Source organism: Oryctolagus cuniculus, chromosome 20, assembly GCF_964237555.1.
Source record: "Oryctolagus cuniculus chromosome 20, mOryCun1.1, whole genome shotgun sequence".
NCBI lineage: Eukaryota > Metazoa > Chordata > Mammalia > Lagomorpha > Leporidae > Oryctolagus > Oryctolagus cuniculus.
This window is the reverse complement of record NC_091451.1, coordinates 45,603,987-45,622,858: the sequence shown is the minus strand read 5'-3', so window position 1 is coordinate 45,622,858 and position 18,872 is coordinate 45,603,987. Positions and strand designations below refer to the sequence as shown.

General features: G+C 48.8%; 1 protein-coding gene across 13 annotated transcripts in view; it reads right to left on the bottom strand.

Annotated features, from left to right (window-relative positions):
* TECPR2 (tectonin beta-propeller repeat containing 2) overlaps window positions 1-18,872 on the bottom strand; it is a 120,054-nt gene that overhangs the window by 53,388 nt on the left and 47,794 nt on the right. For all 13 annotated transcript variants that reach the window (XR_007915142.2, XM_051834821.2, XM_051834827.2 and 10 more), the window contains 5 exons: window positions 14,216-14,528; window positions 10,787-10,919; window positions 7,966-8,280; window positions 4,935-5,929; window positions 2,141-2,324 (listed from right to left, as the gene is read on the bottom strand). Coding sequence is in view for 12 of the 13 variants with exons in the window: in XM_051834821.2 (XP_051690781.2) it covers window positions 2,141-2,324; window positions 4,935-5,929; window positions 7,966-8,280; window positions 10,787-10,919; window positions 14,216-14,528 (1,940 nt within the window). In the remaining variant the exon portion in view is untranslated. The remainder of the gene's footprint in view (window positions 1-2,140; window positions 2,325-4,934; window positions 5,930-7,965; window positions 8,281-10,786; window positions 10,920-14,215; window positions 14,529-18,872) is intronic.

Genomic DNA, 18,872 nt, shown 5'->3' with positions numbered 1-18,872 from the left:
CGGGTAAAGCACTGCCTGTAGTGTCAGTATCCCATGTGGGCTCCAGTTCGAGTTCTGGCTGCTCCACTACCTGTCCAGCTCTCTGCTATGGCCTGGGAAAGCAGTGGAAGATGGCCCAAGTGCTTGGGCCCCTGCACCCACGTGGGAGACCCGGAGGAAGCCCCTGGCTCCTGGTTTTGGACTGGCGCAGCTCCAGCTGTTGCAGCCAACTGGGGAGTGAATTAGCGGATGGAAAACCTCTCTCTCTCTCTCCCTCCCCTCTCTGTAACTCTGACTTTCAAATAAATAAAAATCATTTTTTTAAAAAAAGAAAAGCCAATAAGTTAAATAATGACAAAGAGGGGGCAGGTGTCATGGCACAGCAAGTTAAGCTACCACCTGCAATATCAGCATCCCACACAGATGCCAGTTCAGGTCCTGGTTGTTCCACTTCTGATCCAGCGCTGGGCTAATGCGCCTGGGAAAGTAGCAGCAGATGGCCCAAGTGCTTGGGCCCCTGCCACCCATGTTGGAGAACTGAATGGAGTTCCAGACTCCTGGCTTTAGCTTGGCCCAGCCCCAGCTGTTGTGGGTAGTTGGGGAGTGAACCAGCAGATGGAAGATCTCTCCCTGTGTCACTCTGCCTTTCAAATAAATACAATCAATCTTAAAAAAAAAAAGTAGCAACAAAAACCAGAAATAGGAAGAGAAATTTAACCTGAAGCATACTGAAGTTAGAGGACAGGGTCAGAGCTCTCTACGAACCGAGTAACATAAACACTGTATGCCACCTCCCTGCCCCCCTTCCACTGGAACACACAGAGAAGGACCAACATCGAGAAAAAACAGGCAGCAAATACTCGTGCCCAACCCAGATAAGGGAGGGAGTCCAGCAGAACCTCATTCAGACAGTGCTCCAATTTACTAAAAATGGCCTAAGCATGCCAGGGAAGATGGATGTCTGTGCCTTTCAATCAGGGAGATTACTCACTCAAGGTATACAGTGAATTAAAGCACAATTTCTCAAAAGGAAGCCAAATAACTGGAACACACTGAACCTACCTACGGGTCCCTCTTCATTAGTTCAGCTGCTTTACAGCAACACTGGAGAACGACACAGTACCTTTGTAAGGAGCTAGCATATTACTAACTTATCTAAAAATCCCCTCAAAATTCAAACTATCTTGTAACTTATAATAACAGGCTCATGTGTAGGAGTCAGCATCGTAGTGTAGTGGGTGGGTGAAGCTGTAGCCCATAACGCTGGTATCCCACATCAGAATGCCAGTTTTTGTTGTTGTTTTTTTTTTTTTTTGACAGGCAGAGTGGACAGTGAGAGAGAGAGACAGACAGAAAGGTCTTCCTTTGCCGTTGGTTCACCCTCCAATGGCCACCACGGCTGGCGCACCGCGCTGATCCGATGGCAGGAGCCAGGTGCTTATCCTGGTCTCCCGTGGGGTGCAGGGCCCAAGGACGTGGGCCATCCTCCACTGCACTCCCTGGCCACAGCAGAGAGCTGGCCTGGAAGAGGGGCAACCGGGAAAGAATCCGGCGCCCTGACCGGGACTAGAACCCAGTGTGCCGGCGCTGCTAGGTGGAGGATTAGCCTAGTGAGCCGCGGCGCCGGCCAGAATGCCAGTTTTGAGCCCTGGGTGCTCCACTTCCAATCTAGCTCTCTACTAATGTGCCTGAGAAAGCAGTGGAAGAGGGCCCACATTATTTGGGCCCCAGGCACCCACAGGGGAGATCAGGATGGACTTCCTGGCTCTTGGTTTTAGCCTGGCCCAGTCCTGGCCATTATGGCCATTTGGGGAGTGAACCAATGGATGGAAGATCTCTCTCTCTCTCCGCTTCTCCCTCTCTGTCACTCTGCCTTTGAAATTATATATGTGTGTGTGTGTGAACATATATATGAAAAAATACATATATGTTCGTGTGTTACTAATGCAATGAATACAAACCACAAACTCAAACTGAACAGTTATACTATTAACTGATGTCAAAGGATGCAACGAACATCTGCAGAAGACACTCCTCAAAGCTCTGGAAAAAGGGCAGCCTGCTGAGCACACAGCCCGGAAGCCTGGCGGGATGCTGGAGCTGAAAGCTGAGTGTAGAGGGCCCACTTCCGGGCTGGGGAGCAGGGAGTGCACAGGCGAACCTGAAGGGGAGACCGCCACCTGCTGGACAGCATCTTCAAACTTCTGCCAGCGCAACCCGGCACTCGGCAATGCGCTGCAGAACAGGCCGCCTTTGTAGTCCAGGCACCAAATATACTTCTCGGAGACCGCCAAGCTGAGGATGCCGTAGCCAGGCCCAGAGTAGCCCATCCAGCTCTCTGCAAACTAACAACACAGAGCCGTGAGTTCCATGGCAGACGACCCGGTGGCATTTGTTGCGCTATTTTCAAAACAAAGTGAGGAGAATGTCATTCAACAGATACAGCTGACAGGCCTTTGAGAAGCCAGGCCCAGGCCACCCATGCTAACTGTGGCACCTCTATGTTTCTATAGAAACATTCTGGAATGAGAGCCGTTGCTCCCATGTGAAGACCCCATGATGGCCCTGGGTGGTCCTGGGCCACAGAGACCATCCTTCCTAGCTCGATGAAGACAGCATCACATTACATTAAAAGCTGCATCTCGATTTACACAGAGCTGTTATCTTCAAAACACGCATGCAAATCAGTTTGCTGTGTTATGGAGTGTTAGGGGAAGCAGCAGGACCGCTGTCTTTTCCTCATCATATTCTTTCAAGCACTGTCCACACGACATGTCTTGCAGGAAAGATTGGTAGTACTGTCTGACTTAATTTTGTACATTAATTTCATTGCTAGGATCCTTTTTAAAAAATCAAAGCTAAATAAAGTCCTTGCACTTTAACAGGTTGTAAAGGAAATCAACATTTCTGCACAAATGCCTACCCCTTCTCACCATGGCAAACCTAATCTGCTCCCTGACCCCCAATCCCAAAAGAAAACCCACAGCACTGTTTGGCCTTCCAGCTACCTGGAACAGGGACGGGATGAAAGGGACAGGTTCCCACTCACCTGAGAAAGGGCTTTTCTAGATCCCTGGCTAGAATTCCAGTACTCACAGCCCAGACAGCATCTGCTTGGCTAAGACCCAGCCACTGGGTGGCAGCCCTGCGGTGGCTTCTCACAGCCTTGTACTTAGCTCAGCACCCCCACCAGACTCCCCCTCAACCGTGATGATCTCAGTGTGTATCTGGCTCCCCGGGGACTCTGGGCCCACGCTGCTACCTCTGCACCGTAGGATCCCTAGCACAGATGCAGGGCCAGCAGGCAGGGCCAGAAAGAATGCAGATGCTCGAGGGAGGCCTGACCTCTGGCATTCCGTCCCAACCATTAGCAGGGCGCTTCACTTGCGAGGCATGATGGCACAGAGGATGCGGGCAGCCGGCCGAGGAGCCCTCTGCCCTTCACTGGCTATGTGCCTTGAGCAGGCCAGCAAGTGCTCTGAGCCTCTGCTGTAAAATGGCAACAAAAGCCCCTGTTCCCAGTTTTTGTACTGAGAGGTAAATGAGTACGTCACTACTTCAACTACTTAACTCACTACTGGTACTGAGAGACTCAGGCAAAGCACACAGGGCTGTGCGTGCAGTCAGAATCCACATCTCACTTCCATAGCTAGCAGGAACGGTATACAGGTTGAGTACCCCAATCCAAAACATCAAACAATAAATACACCAAAACCCCAAGCTTTCTGAGTACCAACATGATGCCACAAGTGGAAAACTACACCTGAATGACCTCCTGTGATGGGTTAAAGTCAAAATACAGGTACACTTGGGGCCAGCGCTGTGGTGCAGCAGGTTAATCCTCTACCTGTGGTGCCGGCATCCCAATTGGGTACCAGTTTGAGTCCTGGCTGCTTTACTTCTAATCCAGCTCTCTGCTGTGGCCTGGGAAAGCAGTAGAAGATGGCCCAAGTGCTTGGGCCCCTGTACCTGCATGGGAGACCATAAGAAGCACCTGGCTATTGGCTTCGGATCAGCATACCTCCAGCCGTTGTGGCCATTAGGGGAGTGAACCAACAGAAGGAAGGCCTTTCTCTCTGTCTCTACTTCTCTCTGTAACTCTGTCTTATAAATAAATAAATCTTTTAAAAAAAATACAGGTACGCTAAAACTCTTGTATAAAATTACCTTGAGGCAATGCGGATAAAGTATACATAAAACATAAACAAATTTTATGTTTAGAGTTGGGTCACCCCCCCCCCCCAAAAAAAAAAAACTGCATTGTATATATGCAGATATTGAGTCTGAAGCCCAAAACATTTTTGGTTCAGGCACTTCAGATAAGGGATATTCAACTTACAATTCAAGTTAGTTTTTAAACCAAATACATTTAGTAATAAGTATTTTCCAAGGGAAAAGTACTTTGAAAATAACTTTGCAATATAAAAATGCCCAAGAACAGTTAATAAGCATCTCCTAATTACATGGCTGGATGACCTCCGGGAGACTGGACACGCACAACCTGCACGGGGTACGGGAGGTGGACTGGGGTGCAGAGGACCTCAGGGCTGCTGTCTGGAGATCAGACAGCAGTTCTCTAAGTGGCTGCAGGCCCTGCTGCCTGAGGACGCGTCGGGAACCCACGCCTCCAACCCGCTCCAAGGCCTCTCCTACCTTGATCAGCAGTCCTCCCCTGAGACAGCTCACACTCACACCCACACCCGCCTGGCCTTGCTGGGTCACAAGGAACAGAAAGACGCTGCTTTCATCAGTAAGAAGGGTCACTACTGAGGATGGCCAGCAGCAGCTCAAGCCGTGTAAGGGCTCCAGTGCTGGAATCCCGAAACCCAGACTTCAAAACATGCATGGCCTACACAGTTTTTAGTAGGAATATAATATAACCAGTCTCACCAGTGATTATCCTTAAGCAAGAAAAAAGCCACAGGCAACCAAGTGCCCCGTCTGAGCCCACGAACCTGATCTGACTTGAGCAGTCCAGTGGCATCCACTCCTGGCTGGCTCAGGTCTTGCAAGGAGCGACTAGCTCCAAGCTCGGTCACACTCGTCTCTGAGGAGGAGGAGGGGAGCCCGTGGGCGTAGATGTCCTCCTCATCACTGGACATCAGCGCTTGATCCTGTGGAGGTTGCTCAAGCCAAGGCTCGTCGGTACTGGCCACCAAGGCAGAGACCACAGGAGGCAGCTGTCCATGCGTGCTCCCTACGTCACACCCTGACGTGGATGTTTCTTTCTGACCTGTGTCGTCCTCCACGACAGCATGCCAGGGACTTGAGCCGAGATGGCAAGGGGCCCCAGGGTTGCTCAGGGTGTCCTGCTCTGTGCCAGGCTCCTTGGTGTTGCCTTCATCAACCCTTGTTGCGGGCAGCCCCTGCTCAGCACCTGGGCTCCAAAAGAGGCTAGACGGCTCCATGAGTGGTCCTGGGAGTGGGGCTTCAGAGAAAGTGCCTTGGGATGCATGGGGTTCTAGGATCACAAGTGCCTCAGCAGGGCCATTTTGTTCTTGGAAAGATAAGTGCTCAATGTTCAGTCCATCATCCACGGGAAGAGGCTCCTCTCCGAGCCCCGTGATGTCACTACCTCCCACATCTTCCCTTGAGAGCAGAGGCAAATCCAACCCTCCACTGAGCGCCTCCACCTCATGTATGCGGTCACACTGTGGAATGTTGGTTCTAACATCATTTTGTTCAGCCAGGAAATCAGGGGCAGACGCAGGTACCTCCAGGATGCTAAATGCTTCAGGGTCATTATGCTCCCGTAAGACCCCGTTCATCTCACCACTGAGGCTGCTTTCCTGGTCAGGAGATTCTGTGCTCAATGGCTCCACACTGCTGCCCAGGACACTGGGGCTCATGGACAGCAGGTCTGTGTTCAAGGACTGCGGGCTGTCACCAGGAAACTCAGAGCAGGGAGTTGATTCCAGCGAACTGTGATGGGTACTTCTGGTTCCACCTTCTAATTTAAAATAATAACATCCAAAAGAAGTTATGACTCTACATAAACATAAACAATAAGACATTAATTAAAAATAAATTTTTGGCTCAAGAAAGAAATGTATTTTAACTGAAGGATATTTACTTGATGAAGAATAAAACTTTTATGTACAAATTACCCTAGAGCAGTGATGTTTTACATGGATGCAAAGAATTCACACACTGATGGCATCAGAAGGAACAAGGGGAGAGGACATCATCAGGTTAAGCCCCCAGCCGTGGTGCCAGCATCCCACATCCCAGCTGCTCCACTTCCAATCCAGCTCCGTGCTAATGGTGGGAGACTCGGATCAAGTTCCACGCTCCTGGCTTACAGGCATGGCCACTGTGGCCATTTGGGGAGTGAACCAGTAGATGGAAGAGCTTTCTTGTCTCTTCCTCTAACTCTGTAGCTCTTTCAAATAAATAAATCTTAAAACAAAAGAATAACAAGGGGAGAAAGTGGATGTTCAAACAGATCAGACTGATTTTTGAAAATCAGGAAGATGCTCAGGAATTTGGTAACAGTTCCCGGCAACATGGCAGTGGTCCTTAGCTAATGAGGCTTAACAGGTAACAAGTATTAAAATGTTTGAAAAAATTCAATGTCAGGGTTGGAATTGTAGCAGCAGGCCATCCCTAGTTCAAGTCCCAGCGGCTCCACGTCTGATCCACCTCCCTGCTAATGCACCTGGAAAAGCCGCGGAGGACGGCTCCAGTGCTTGAGCCCTGCCATCTGTGTGGGAGACCTAGTGGAGTTTTGGGCTCCCAGCTTTGGCTTGGACCAGCCCTGGCCATTGTGGCTATTTGAGGAGTGAACAAGCAGATGTATTATCTCTCTGTCTCTCCTTCTGTTGCTTTGCCTTTCAAACAAATAAATACATCTTTAAAAATCAACATCACATCTCATATTTAGCAACATATCCAATACTAGATGTACAATACCCCACCTAGATACCCAGCAAAACTCTTCCTATTTCAGTGCCTTTCTACCCATCTTCATTGATTCTCTGGTCTAACAAATGATATACATGGACAAATCAACACTTTCATTTAATTACTGAAAGCCTAGACAGGCATTTGGCCTACCAGGCCAACATCCCATATGGAGTACCTGGGTTTGAATTTAGGCTCCACTACCAATTCCAGCCTCCTGCTAACGTGCACCCTGGAAGGCAGCAGATGATGCCTCAAGTAATCAGTCCCTGCAACCCACATGGGCGACTCAGATTGAGGTTCCAGCTCTCAGCACCGCCTGGCCCAGCCCTAGCTTGATGAGTGAACAAGCAGATGGGAGCTCTCTCTGCCTCTCAAGTAAGCTAAAAATATTATTTTCATATTTCCATTATAAAATAAATAAAAATACTGAAGAGTAGAAATCCCAGGAGGCAGTGCTGTGGCGTCGTGGGTAAAGCCGCAGTCTGCAGCGCCAGCATCCCATGTGGCACTGGTTCAAGTCCAGGCTGCTCCAATCCCCATCTAGATCTCTGCTATGGCCTAGGAAAGCAGTGGAAAATGGCCCAAGTCCTTGGGCCCCTGCACCCTCATGGGAGATCCAGAAGAAGCTTCTGGCTCCTGGCTTCGGACAGGCTCAGCTCTGGCCGTTGCAGCCATTTGGGGAGTAAACCAGCAGATGGAAGATTCTCTCTCTCTGCCTCTGCCTCTCTGTAACTCTGCCTTTCAAATAAATAAACAAATCTTAAAAAAAAAAAAAATCTCAGAGCTTAACTTTACGCGAGTGTGCAGATGTGAGACTGCAGAGGTCATGGACATCTGTGTGCATGGGTGCACATGTGCATGTGTGCACTGTTTGCTAATGTGTGGAATATCTCACAGTAAAACTCCTCTGGGGAGAGAGTGCAATTATTTCTGGAAGGCCCTCTGCTTTTCAATGAGCAGGCAAGGCTCACTCAGTGAGAAGCAGCGTTTCTATCATGGGCAGATATGCAACGTCCACAGTGTGGGAAAACGCCCCCACGTGAGCGCGTGCGTCAGTGCGTGCTACACCACCAGTGGTACCTGTCTTCTTCCTCCTCCTCTTCTTTTTCACCCTGATAGGTTTCACAACAAGCTCCTGGTCAAAGTCTTCCGAGCTGATGACACTGAACCTCTGTGAGGAGGGCTGGCTGCCCTTTCTTGGCTCAGCTGTGTGGAGCCCGGAGCCACTGTCGGTGGAGTTGAGAGAACTGCTCCTGCTCCGGGGCTCGCTGGCTGCCGAGCTGGCCACAGAAGAGCCCCTGAGCCTTGTCTCAGACGTGGTGGCCCCTGCTGGCTTCTCCACTCGCTGCGCTTGGGCTCGCTCTGAGCATCCGGATGCGTCCAGGCCATCTCTCACTGAGAAAGAACAGTCTGGATTTACTCCTCTTACCTAAGAGTAAGTCGCTCTGCACTGACTCAGGTTTGCTAGCTCTAAAAACTGGCTATTGCAGAGAACTTGAGGCTCCAGCCTGCTGAGGAACTGAACAATTCTAGACTCACAGACACCAGCAAAACTAAAGGAATGGCAAAGAAGATCCAAGAAACGATTTTGCTTCTTCAGGAAGCTCTTACAAAAACCAGTAAAACGGGAGCCAGCGTTGTGGTGTAGCCGCCACCTGTGATGCTGGTATCCCATATGGGTATCTGTTAGAGTCCCAGCTGCTCTACTTCTGATCCAGCTCCCTACCAATGTGCCTGGGAAGGCAAAAGCAGATGGCCCAAGTGCTTGGGCCCATGCAACCACATGGGAGACCTGAAGAAGCTCCTGGTTCCTGGCGTCAGCCTGGCATAGCCCTAGCCATTGTAGCCATTTGGGGAGTGAACCAGTGAACGGAAGACTTCTCTCTCTGTCAAATATATAAATAAATGCTAAAAAAATGGTAAAATAATTCACCATAATCATCTCTTGCAAATAACTCAACAGGAAGGGGGTACAACCAAGTATGCAACATTTTCTACTTTAATTCACAAATTCTTTATATAGGAGAAATGACTGTGTATAAAAATGTATTTAATTACACTTCATACCTAGACTATGCCTTGAATATACTTTAGTATTACTCAATGGATATTTAAAAAACATATGTGTACCTGTAATTAAATTAGTTGAAATCAAGAATAAAAGGTAACTGCCATGACAACAAACTCAAGGCAGAGGACGCCACGGAGGTCAGTGTCCTTAGAAGCAACAAGTGGAGGGAGGATCAGGAGGCAGAGTGAGAGTCCCTCTGCTGTGTGCAGTGAGCTTCCCACTGCAGAGCGCATCCGCCTCTCCACCCGACACCAGAGGGCCCCAGAGCCACGACGGGTCCAGGGGCAGGATCCTCAACACAAGCCTTCAGACCACCTTTTTGTTAGCAAGTAGCCACTGTGTGCCTGACACTGTCTAGGGGCTGGGAGCTGGCAGTCAACGTACCATGGGAACCCCTGCCCTTCTGCTGTCAACATTTCACTAGGGGGAGCCCTCACTGGGGCAGGCTGTAGGCCATGGAGTATGCACTGGAGGGGCAGGACTCCACTCTGACACGGCACATCAGAGATCATACAAGTTAAGTTAGTGGTAGATCTCAGGCTAGAGCTGCACTATCTAAACAGCCACTAGTCACAGCTACCAGTTTAAATCCTAGTCAATTAAAATTAAACAAAATTTAAAATTCAGTTCTCCACATTTCATGTGGAAAAGAAAGCTTAACAGACTTGGAGCATTTTCACCAATGAAATGCTAGAACCCGCCACTACATGCACCGTAACCTATATTGCCTTTTGATCACAGTTTTAAAAAGTGACCGTGCTCAGACGTAAAATCAGCACTTGTTCATTTCTTATAAAAACTATCACACTGTGGCCGGCGCCGCGGCTCACTAGGCTAATCCTCTGCCTTGTGGCGCCGGCACGCCGGGTTCTAGTCCCGGTCGGGGCGCCGGATTCTGTCCCGGTTGCCCCTCTTCCAGGCCAGCTCTCTGCTGTGGCCAGGGAGTGCAGTGGAGGATGGCCCAAGTCCTTGGGCCCTGCACCCCATGGGAGACCAGGAGAAGCACCTGGCTCCTGCCATCGGATCAGCGCGGTGCGCTGGCCGCAGTGTGCCGGCTGCGGAGGCCATTGGAGGGAGAACCAACGGCAAAAGGAAGACCTTTTTCTCTGTCTCTCTCTCTCACTGTCCACTCTGCCTGTCAAAAAAAAAAAAAAAAAAAAAAAAAAACTATCACACTGTAATGCTCATCCCAACTTGTCTCATGACATAAGGGGTGTGTGGTAACAAGGAGGAAGAGGACAAAGGGACCTGCAGAGCTGCCGCTGCCACTGGCAGGACAAGTGTACCAAGGAGCCCCAGGCACATAAAGCGCTGTGGCCGGTGTGCATGTGTCCATGAGAATACATGTTATACTCTGTTCATTCAAGCATGGGTCTGCAAAAAGTGTCCAAGAAAAGTCAAAAGCAGAGAAAAATCAATCTTGCAAGGAGGAACCATGTGAGGAATAAAACACATGCCCCGTGACAGATCTAAATGCTCTGAAACCTGATGCAAACTAGTCCCTCCCACTGCCTCCTGCTGAGTGTCAGGGACCATTCATTGTTTCTCGTTCTTTCTACTCATCCAACCTCATACTTCCCACACTCACAATCCAACTCTACCAAATCTGAAATGGTGACCTGGGCCTTAAAGTAACTTTCAAGACAAATACTGTCAACATTATTTTAAGAATCAAAGGAAAACTTCCAAATACCTTCTTGCTTAAATAAGCATGCAATCACTGAACTAGCCAAACAGTGGTAAGTTTTATATTTTGCAAACTGCAACTGCATACCACAGAGTGCAGCATTTCTCATCAAATACATGGTACTTTCTATATTGAATACAAACCTATTGATGCTAGTCCTTCAGGCTTGCTTGAAATCCTTATAATGTTCCTATCTCCCTTTAAGAAAAATATTTCATTTTCTGTGCAGGAAACAGACACAATATCACCTGATCCTTCCAAACCAGCAATTGTAGCCTGTCAAAAACAAAAACACAAAACAAGGTTATTTTAACAGTTCAAAACATGTAAGAAAACATGCAAAAGTCCAAAGAAGTTAAATCATACTTGTACTTGCTTAGAATTTCAGGAACACTCTCTGAGTAATTCAACCTAAAGTTATAGTCTCTGTCTTATGTGTGACCTCAGCAGTAAAATGGTAAAACACAAAGAGAACAAAACAGACTAAGAGCCTGGCCTCTCCCAACCCCTACGGAGTGAACACACCCTCCTGGCAAGCGGGGGCCTTTGCAACCTGCGGCCTGCCTTGGCCATGCTTCTCACGTGCAAAGTGTTGTCTACACCCCAGCCGGGTGCTCCACGCTCATGTGTTCAGCCTGTGCTACTGTCTGCATGGATTCTTTTCCTGTCCCTGTTCACTGGGGAGTTCCGATGCCTTTCATTCACCCCTCCCCCAAAGAAGCCTCCTTGACAAGTCTGCCCTCCACGGGCGCTGCCCAGCCGCTCGCAGCTCTAAGCGAGCCTGTGTGGCATGTCATTCACGGGTCACAACAGGCGAGACTCCCCCACTCTGTGCACACCTGTAAGAGCCTAGTGTTCCCTGCAGTTCACAGCTTTGGAATGAATAGTGAAGAGAGGATTCCCCAGCATCATCTGAAAACAGACGACAACAAACACAAGGTGTCCTGAGCCCACAGCGACCACAGGTGCTGCTTTTCAGTGAATGACGCAGGTAAAAGTTCACTGTACAACACAGAATGTCTAAGTTCTTTGTTAACTTTTCAAAAACCCCTGATGAGAGGCCAGAAACATGATGTTACTTTCTGAAAGCTGCCAATCCTGCTGCTGCCGGAGTTCAGACTGCAGTGGTGGCCAGCAAGCGCCTCATCACGGATGCCCTGTCTTCACTTCCTGCCTATAAAATGAAGTTAATTATTCCTACTACATGAAGCACTGGGTAAGTATTTAGATGGAAAGAACTGGTGCAAAATTACAAAGTATCTTGATGTCATTAATTAATAAGTACATTTATGTTCAAAAGGCATAGAGCTGAGTTCTCTATATCCCGGGGAAGAATACAAAAATGTCTTTCAGGCCGGCGCCGCGGCTCACTAGGCTAATCCTCCGCCTAGCGGCACCGGCACACCAGGTTCTAGTCCCGGTCGGGGCGCCGGATTCTGTCCCGGTTGCCCCTCTTCCAAGCCAGCTCTCTGCTGTGGCCAGGGAGGGCAGTGGAGGATGGCCCAGGTGCTTGGGCCCTGCACCCCATGGGAGACCAGGAAAAGCACCTGGCTCCTGGCTCCTGCCATCGGATCAGCGCGGTGCGCCAGCCGCAGCGGCCATTGGAGGGTGAACCAACGGCAAAGGAAGACCTTTCTCTCTGTCTCTCTCTCTCTCACTGTCCACTCTGCCTGTCCAAAAAAAAAAAAAAAAGTCTTTCAAAAGACTGCTAAGAAAAGAAACAAAAGCAGGTATAAAAGGCACACTGGTGATCTCCCTTATCTAATACTTCCTGGGCTTCTGCCCCACTGCATAGAGAAGGAACCCAGGCTCATTCAGACAACAAAATCCTAGAAGGTTCTAGTCTGGATCTGCATTCTTGAGTCATTCTCTTTATACTAAACCAGTGTCACCAGGTTTACTTTCTGAAAAGAGGCAGTGTGGCAGGAATGGGCAGGCTGGAATGGTCTGGAGTCTGGGAGTGAGGAGTGAAGATGACGAGGTAAGGGGTCATCTTGAGAAAGGGCAAAAGCTGTACTCCTAAGACCAAGAGAAACTAAGCCAAACAGCTTAAAAGATTTATTTATTTGAAAGACAGTGACAGAGAGATGGGAAGATAAAAAGAGTCGAAGAGACCTTCCATCTTCTGGTTTACTCCTAAAAAGGTTGGAACAGCTGGGCCAGGCTAAAGCCAGGTGTCAGGAGCTCCATCCAGGTCTCCTACATGGTAGCAGGGCCCCAAGCCCTTGGGCCATCTGCTGCTGCTTTCCCAGGCACATTAGCAGGAAGCTGGATCAGAAGTGGAGCAGCCAGGACCTGAACCAGTGCTCTGATATGGGATGCAGGTGTTGCATGCAGTGGCTTACCACACTGTGCCACAACACTGGCCCCTAAACAGTGCTGTGAAAGCGTGTAAGTTTGTGTCCTGTGACAATCTTGCATCATCCCGATGTAAGCAGAACTGTTTCCTACAAGGCATGTCACTAAGGGCTAGATGTTTCTGCAGTGTTGAAATGATCCCTTGGGACACCTGTACTCCATAATGAAGTGCCTGGGTTCCATTATAGCTACGTTCTTAACTTCTTCCTACTACACAACACGGGAGGCATCCAGCAATGGCTCAAATATCTGGGTCCCTGCAACCCACAGAGAGACCTGAATGGAGTCCAGGCTCCTGGCTTCAGCCTGGCCCAGCCCTGGCTGTTGTAGGCATTCTGGGAGTGAACCAGAAGATGGACATTCTCTCTCTGTGCCTTTCAAACAAAAACAAACATAAACACTGAGACATTCCATTAAGTTAAAAAAAAAGCCAAAATAATATGGCTCCAGTTCAGCAAGAACAAGGAAAAACATGAGATGGAAAACAAGCTAAAGGCAGCGACGAGACCCGGCACTGCCCTGTGAGGGCGTGGGGACGCCTCTGCTCTGTTACTGCAGCTCTCAGGTTGCAGTCCTCAGCAAATCTGCTCTTCCAAATTTGGAAGTCAGAAAAAATGTGAGCCAACTAGATAATAAAGAACAAGTTTAATTTTATGCTTAAGTACAAAAAACCATAATTTCCTGGCAAGAGATAGGACTGTGAATATAAAAACCAAATCATTTTTTCAAACTTACAAAAAGTCCCAAGCCCTGACTTTGTCTACCAGACTGGCCCAAAGGAAAAAAATGGAGCATTAAAATCAACACAGTGGGGCCAGTGCTGTGGTATAGAAGGTTAAGCCTCTGCCTGTAGTGCTGGCATCCCATATGGCACCAGTTCGAGTCCCAGCTATTCCACTTCTGATCCAGCTCCTTGCTAATGGCCTGGGAAAGCAGTAGAAGATGGCCCATGTGCTTGGGCCCCCGTACTCATGTGGGAGACCTGGAAGAAGCTCCTGGCTTCAGACCAGCCCAGCCCCAGCCGATGCGGCCATTTAGGGAGTGAACCAGCAGATGTAAGACCTCTTTCTCTGTCTCTCCCTCTGTCTGTCTGTAACTCTTTTTCACAAACAAATAAATTTTTTTAAAAATCAACATAGTGCCTTCTTTGGCACTGTGAGCTCTGAGGCAGAACAGCCAGGATCAATCTTCCCCTGCCTGCAGACTCCACGTACCTGGTTGATGGTGTCCAGGAGATAGATGCTGTATTCATTCCAACTCAACACCCAGCCTTCCTGAAAGAAACAGGAAACGAGGCCCAGGTGTTTCTCAGACAAGCTGCAACTTCCCCTGTGGGAGGGCTCCAGGCGAGGGTACAGTTCAAAAGGCTTCACACCTCCAGCAAAAACATCTTTTAGGATAAATGTGGCTTGAACGGTTCCATGGACGTCAGCCTTCCACAGCCGAAGCCCAGGTCTCGAGGCGTACAAGGTTAGATCGCTTTGCTTACAGAGTCCTGGTATAAAACAAGCACCAAATTTCCCAGTACTAAAATTAGAGGAAAGAAAGAAAAAGAAAATGCCAGACATGGGCTGATTTGAAGTGATACAGTTGTCAACCCCTGATGCTAACTATGACAAGAACTTTTGTCTGAAAGCTAAATGAGCCTCCCCCCACTTTACCTACTGCTTGACCACACTGTCACTCCTGTATCCACAGAGGCGCTACCGCGGCCTCCTAAGTGGACACCTGCTAGGCACAGCCTCTGGCTTCACGGAGGCCACTGGGCTCTTGCTGCCTCCTGTGGCTTGAGCTCCACTCTGCTGTTTACTTCCCACCACGAGCCGGAGAGACAAGTGTTACGACTAGGAGACAGCGGACTGCCGCCCTCCTGCTGCTCTGAAACTCCGCTCCATCTCACCACCCTGCACCACCGGGGCACACTGCCAAGCAGGCAACTCCTCTCCACTCCTGTCGCTGCCCCGCGAGCCCTGTGAGCTCACCGGGTGGGCCGTTTCCCTTCCAGGTGTCCCCAGGCCTGACCCCTGTGTTCCTTTAATAAATAATGAAATGGCTGGCAGAGTAGTATGAGTTGTGAAAGAACAAGAACCAGTGTGTTCCCAGGCTCCACCCTGGATGCAGGAACCAAACCCGCACGACTTACAGTGCTGCAGCTCTCTCGCGTGCTCGTGGTTCTGGCCTGTGTACCCAGCCACGGCCACCGGACTGGACGCTGTGCTTGTCACTCCCTGGCTCTCAGCAATGGGATAGTCTCATATCTATCTATAGTCCCTGGCACTTAGTAGCATCTTTCATTTTTATTCAAAAATAGTAAGATGCTATTTGTATTCTTTCGCCATTTGTTTCTTTTCATTTAACATTTTGTTTCTAAAATATATACTCATTGATAAAAAACTTTAGCACTCATTTTCACTGCTGCATATATTCCATTATTTATTTGCTTTCTTATTTATGAGTATTTATTATTTTTTCTCTTTTAATGTTTTAAAAAATGGTACAACGGGCATTTTTATACATATCTCTTACACAGGTGCTAAGAGTTTGTCAAGGATATTTTTCAGTGGAATTGTTGGGTTTTGAAACCATATTCAAATTTAAAAGGTAATTTTGGGGCTAGCACTGTGGCATAGGGGCTAAGCCTCTGCTTGCAGTGCCAGCATCCCATATGGGTACCAGTTCTAGTCCTAGCTGCTCCTCTTCCAATCCAACTTTCTGCTATAGTCTCAGAAAGGAGTAGAAGATGGCCCAAGTGCTTGGGCCCCTGTACCTGTGTGGGAGACCCAGAAGAAACTCCTAGCTTAGGATCAGCCCAGCTCTAGCTGTTGCAGTCATCTAGGGAAGGAATCAATGGATGGAAGACCTTCTCTCTGCCTCTCCCTCTCTCTGTAACTCTACCTCTCAAATAAATAACATAAATAAAATCTTAGGGAAAAAAGTAATTTCAGGGTTAGCACTGTGACATGATGGTTTATAAGTAACCCCTTGGATGTCCACATCCTGTATCAGGAGTACTCACTCAAGTCCCATTTGCTCTGCTTCCAATCCACCTTCCTGCTAATGCATTCTGGGAAGCAAGCAGATAAGGGCTCAACTGCTTGGTGCCAGCCACCCAAATGAGAAACCTGGAAGGAGTTCCAGGCTCCTGGCTTCAGCTTAGCCCAGCACTGGCTATTGCAGGTGTTTGGAGAATGAACCAATGTATAGAAGGAGTCTCTCTCTCTCTCTCTCTCTCCCTTCCTCCCTCCCTCCCTTTCAAGGAAATGAAAGTACACAAACATTTTTAAAAAATCACATATTAAGGGGCCAGTGTTTGGGTGCAATGATTTACAAGGACAGCATCCCACATCATTCTGCAGGTTTGAATACAAGCGACTCTGATTCTGACCCAGCTGCTAACTGACGTGCCTGGGAAGGCAGCAGATGGTGAGTCCATGCCATCACCCATGCCTGGTCCTGGGTTGGGCCTGGCCCAGACCTGGCTGTTGCAGCCATGTGGGGAGTGAGCCAGCGGATGGAAGATCTTTCTGAATCTCCCTCTCTGTTATTCTGCTTTTGAAATAAATAAATCTAGGCCGGCGCCGCGGCTCACTAGGCTAATCCTCCGCCTTGCAGCGCCGGCACACCGGCTTCTAGTCCCGGTCGGGGCGCCGGATTCTGTCCCGGTTGCCCCTCTTCCTGGCCAGCCCTCTGCTGTGGCCAGGGAGTGCAGTGGAGGATTGCCCAGGTGCTTGGGCCCTGCACCCCATGGGAGACCAGGAAAAGCACCTGGCTCCTGGCTCCTGCCATCGGATCAGCGCGGTGTGCCGGCCGCAGCGCGCCGGCCACGGCGGCCATTGGAGGGTGAACCAACGGCAAAGGAAGACCTTTCTCTCTGTCTCTCTCTCTCTCACTGTCCACTCTGCCCGTCAAAAAAAAAAAAAATAAATAAAAATAAAAAAATAAAAAAAAATGAAATAAATAAATCTTTAAAAACATATATATTTTTAAAAAGCTGATTTCAAACTTTCTTCAATGTGATTATAGCAATGTCAATTCTGTTTCACATCTTTGCCAACTCTCAGACTTGCGGTAGAATTCAAAGAGTTTCGCTCATCCCAAAGCCTTGCTGATGGTAGAAAGTGCACTGGCTTTAGACATGGAGATCTGGCCTCCATAACCAACCCTGCAGATTAAGAGCCGTGTGGTATATGTAGTGACTAAACTTTTCTGCACGCAGGTTCCTAAGCTGTGAACCACCCATAACTCCCATCTGATGGCTAAAAGCACCAACTGAATAAGACAACAATCTACTTAAAATACAAAACAGCAATGTCTGTGCCCTGCAGCTCCACAGCTCTGCATGAGGTGGCAGGCAGCCTGCAGCTAGGAGCTGAAGGAGTTAGAGAAAGAGTGTGGGGGAAGAGACAAAAAGAGAGATCTTCCATCTGCTTGCTCACTCCCCAGATGGCCACAACAGCCAGGGCCAGGCCAGGCCAGGCCAAAACCAGGAGCTTCATCCAGGTCTCCCAAATGGGCAGTAAGGGTCCAAGTACTTGGGCCATCTTCTACTGCTTTCCATGGTGCATTAGCAGGGAGCTGGATTGGAAATGGAATAGCCAGGGCTCAAACTAGCATTCATATGGGATAGCAGCATTGCAGGCAGCAACCTATCTCGCTGTGCCACGATGTTGGCCCCAATGGTGATCCAATTTTTACATGTTTTTCCCAATATTTATAGTACTTATTAAAACTGTCATCACTGATATAACCACAGCATTCATTTCAACACACTGTTTAATGAGTTTCTGTGTTCTGCAGTTTTTGGGGATGTGGGAACATGAAATAGAGTAAAGACAGGATCCCAGCTCCCTGTGAATGATTCTGGGAAAGCAGTGGAAGATGGTCCAAGTGCTTGGACCCCTGCCACCCATGTGGGAAACCCAGGTAGATTTCCTGGCTCTTGATTTTGGCCACTGGGGCCATTTGGGGAGTGAACCAGTAGATGGAAGATCTCTCTAACTCTGCCTTTCAAAAAAGTAAACAAATCCTTAAAAAAAGGAAAGACAGGGTCCCGTCCTGTCTCCCAGCACACAACGGACCACAACAGGCTCCAGAAAGCAAGGTGTCTGAGGTCTGAAAGCTGCTCATGGAGTGCAGAGCCGCAGACACGTCTGACTGGCACAAGGCAGGGAAACCTGACAGTGAGAAGAATGCTGCCCGGTGGCGAGGAGGGCACAGGCAGTGCGGAGACGGGAGCCGCACAAGCAGAGCTCTAAGAACTGTCAAGGGGCCAGAGCTCTGGTGCAGTGGGTTAACACCTCGGTCTGCAGTGTTGGCATCCCATATTGGTGCTGGTTCAAGTCCTAGCTGCTCCAGTTCCAATCCAGCTCTCTGCTATGGCCTGAGAAAGCAGTAGAGGATGGCCCTGGTGCTTGGGCCCCTGCACCCATGTGGGGGACCCAGAGGAAGCTCCTGGCTCCTGGCTTCAGAGCAGCTCAGTTCTGGCTGTTGCAGCCATTTGGGGAGTGAACCAACGACCGGAAGACCTCTCTCTCTCTCTCTCTCTCTGGCTCTACCTCTCTCTGTAACTCTGTCTTTCAAATAAATAAAATAAATCCTTTAAAAAAAAAAAAAAAACCTGCTGAAATCTCTGGTGAGAGGATTGGTAGGAGGCAGTTAAGCTGGGAAGAACCAGCTAGAGCCAACTGCAGCTTGCCCGAAACTGACCCAGAAGCTGTCCAACTGCAAAGTGATTCTGTTCTTGCTGATGTTGTCTGAACCGGACACTTTTTAAAATGCTTTCTTATAAGGTTAAGCACTGCAGGGTTCTAAGATCTTAAGAAATTTAATATAGTTTCTTATTTTGGTGGAGATGACCTCCAGAAAAATCAC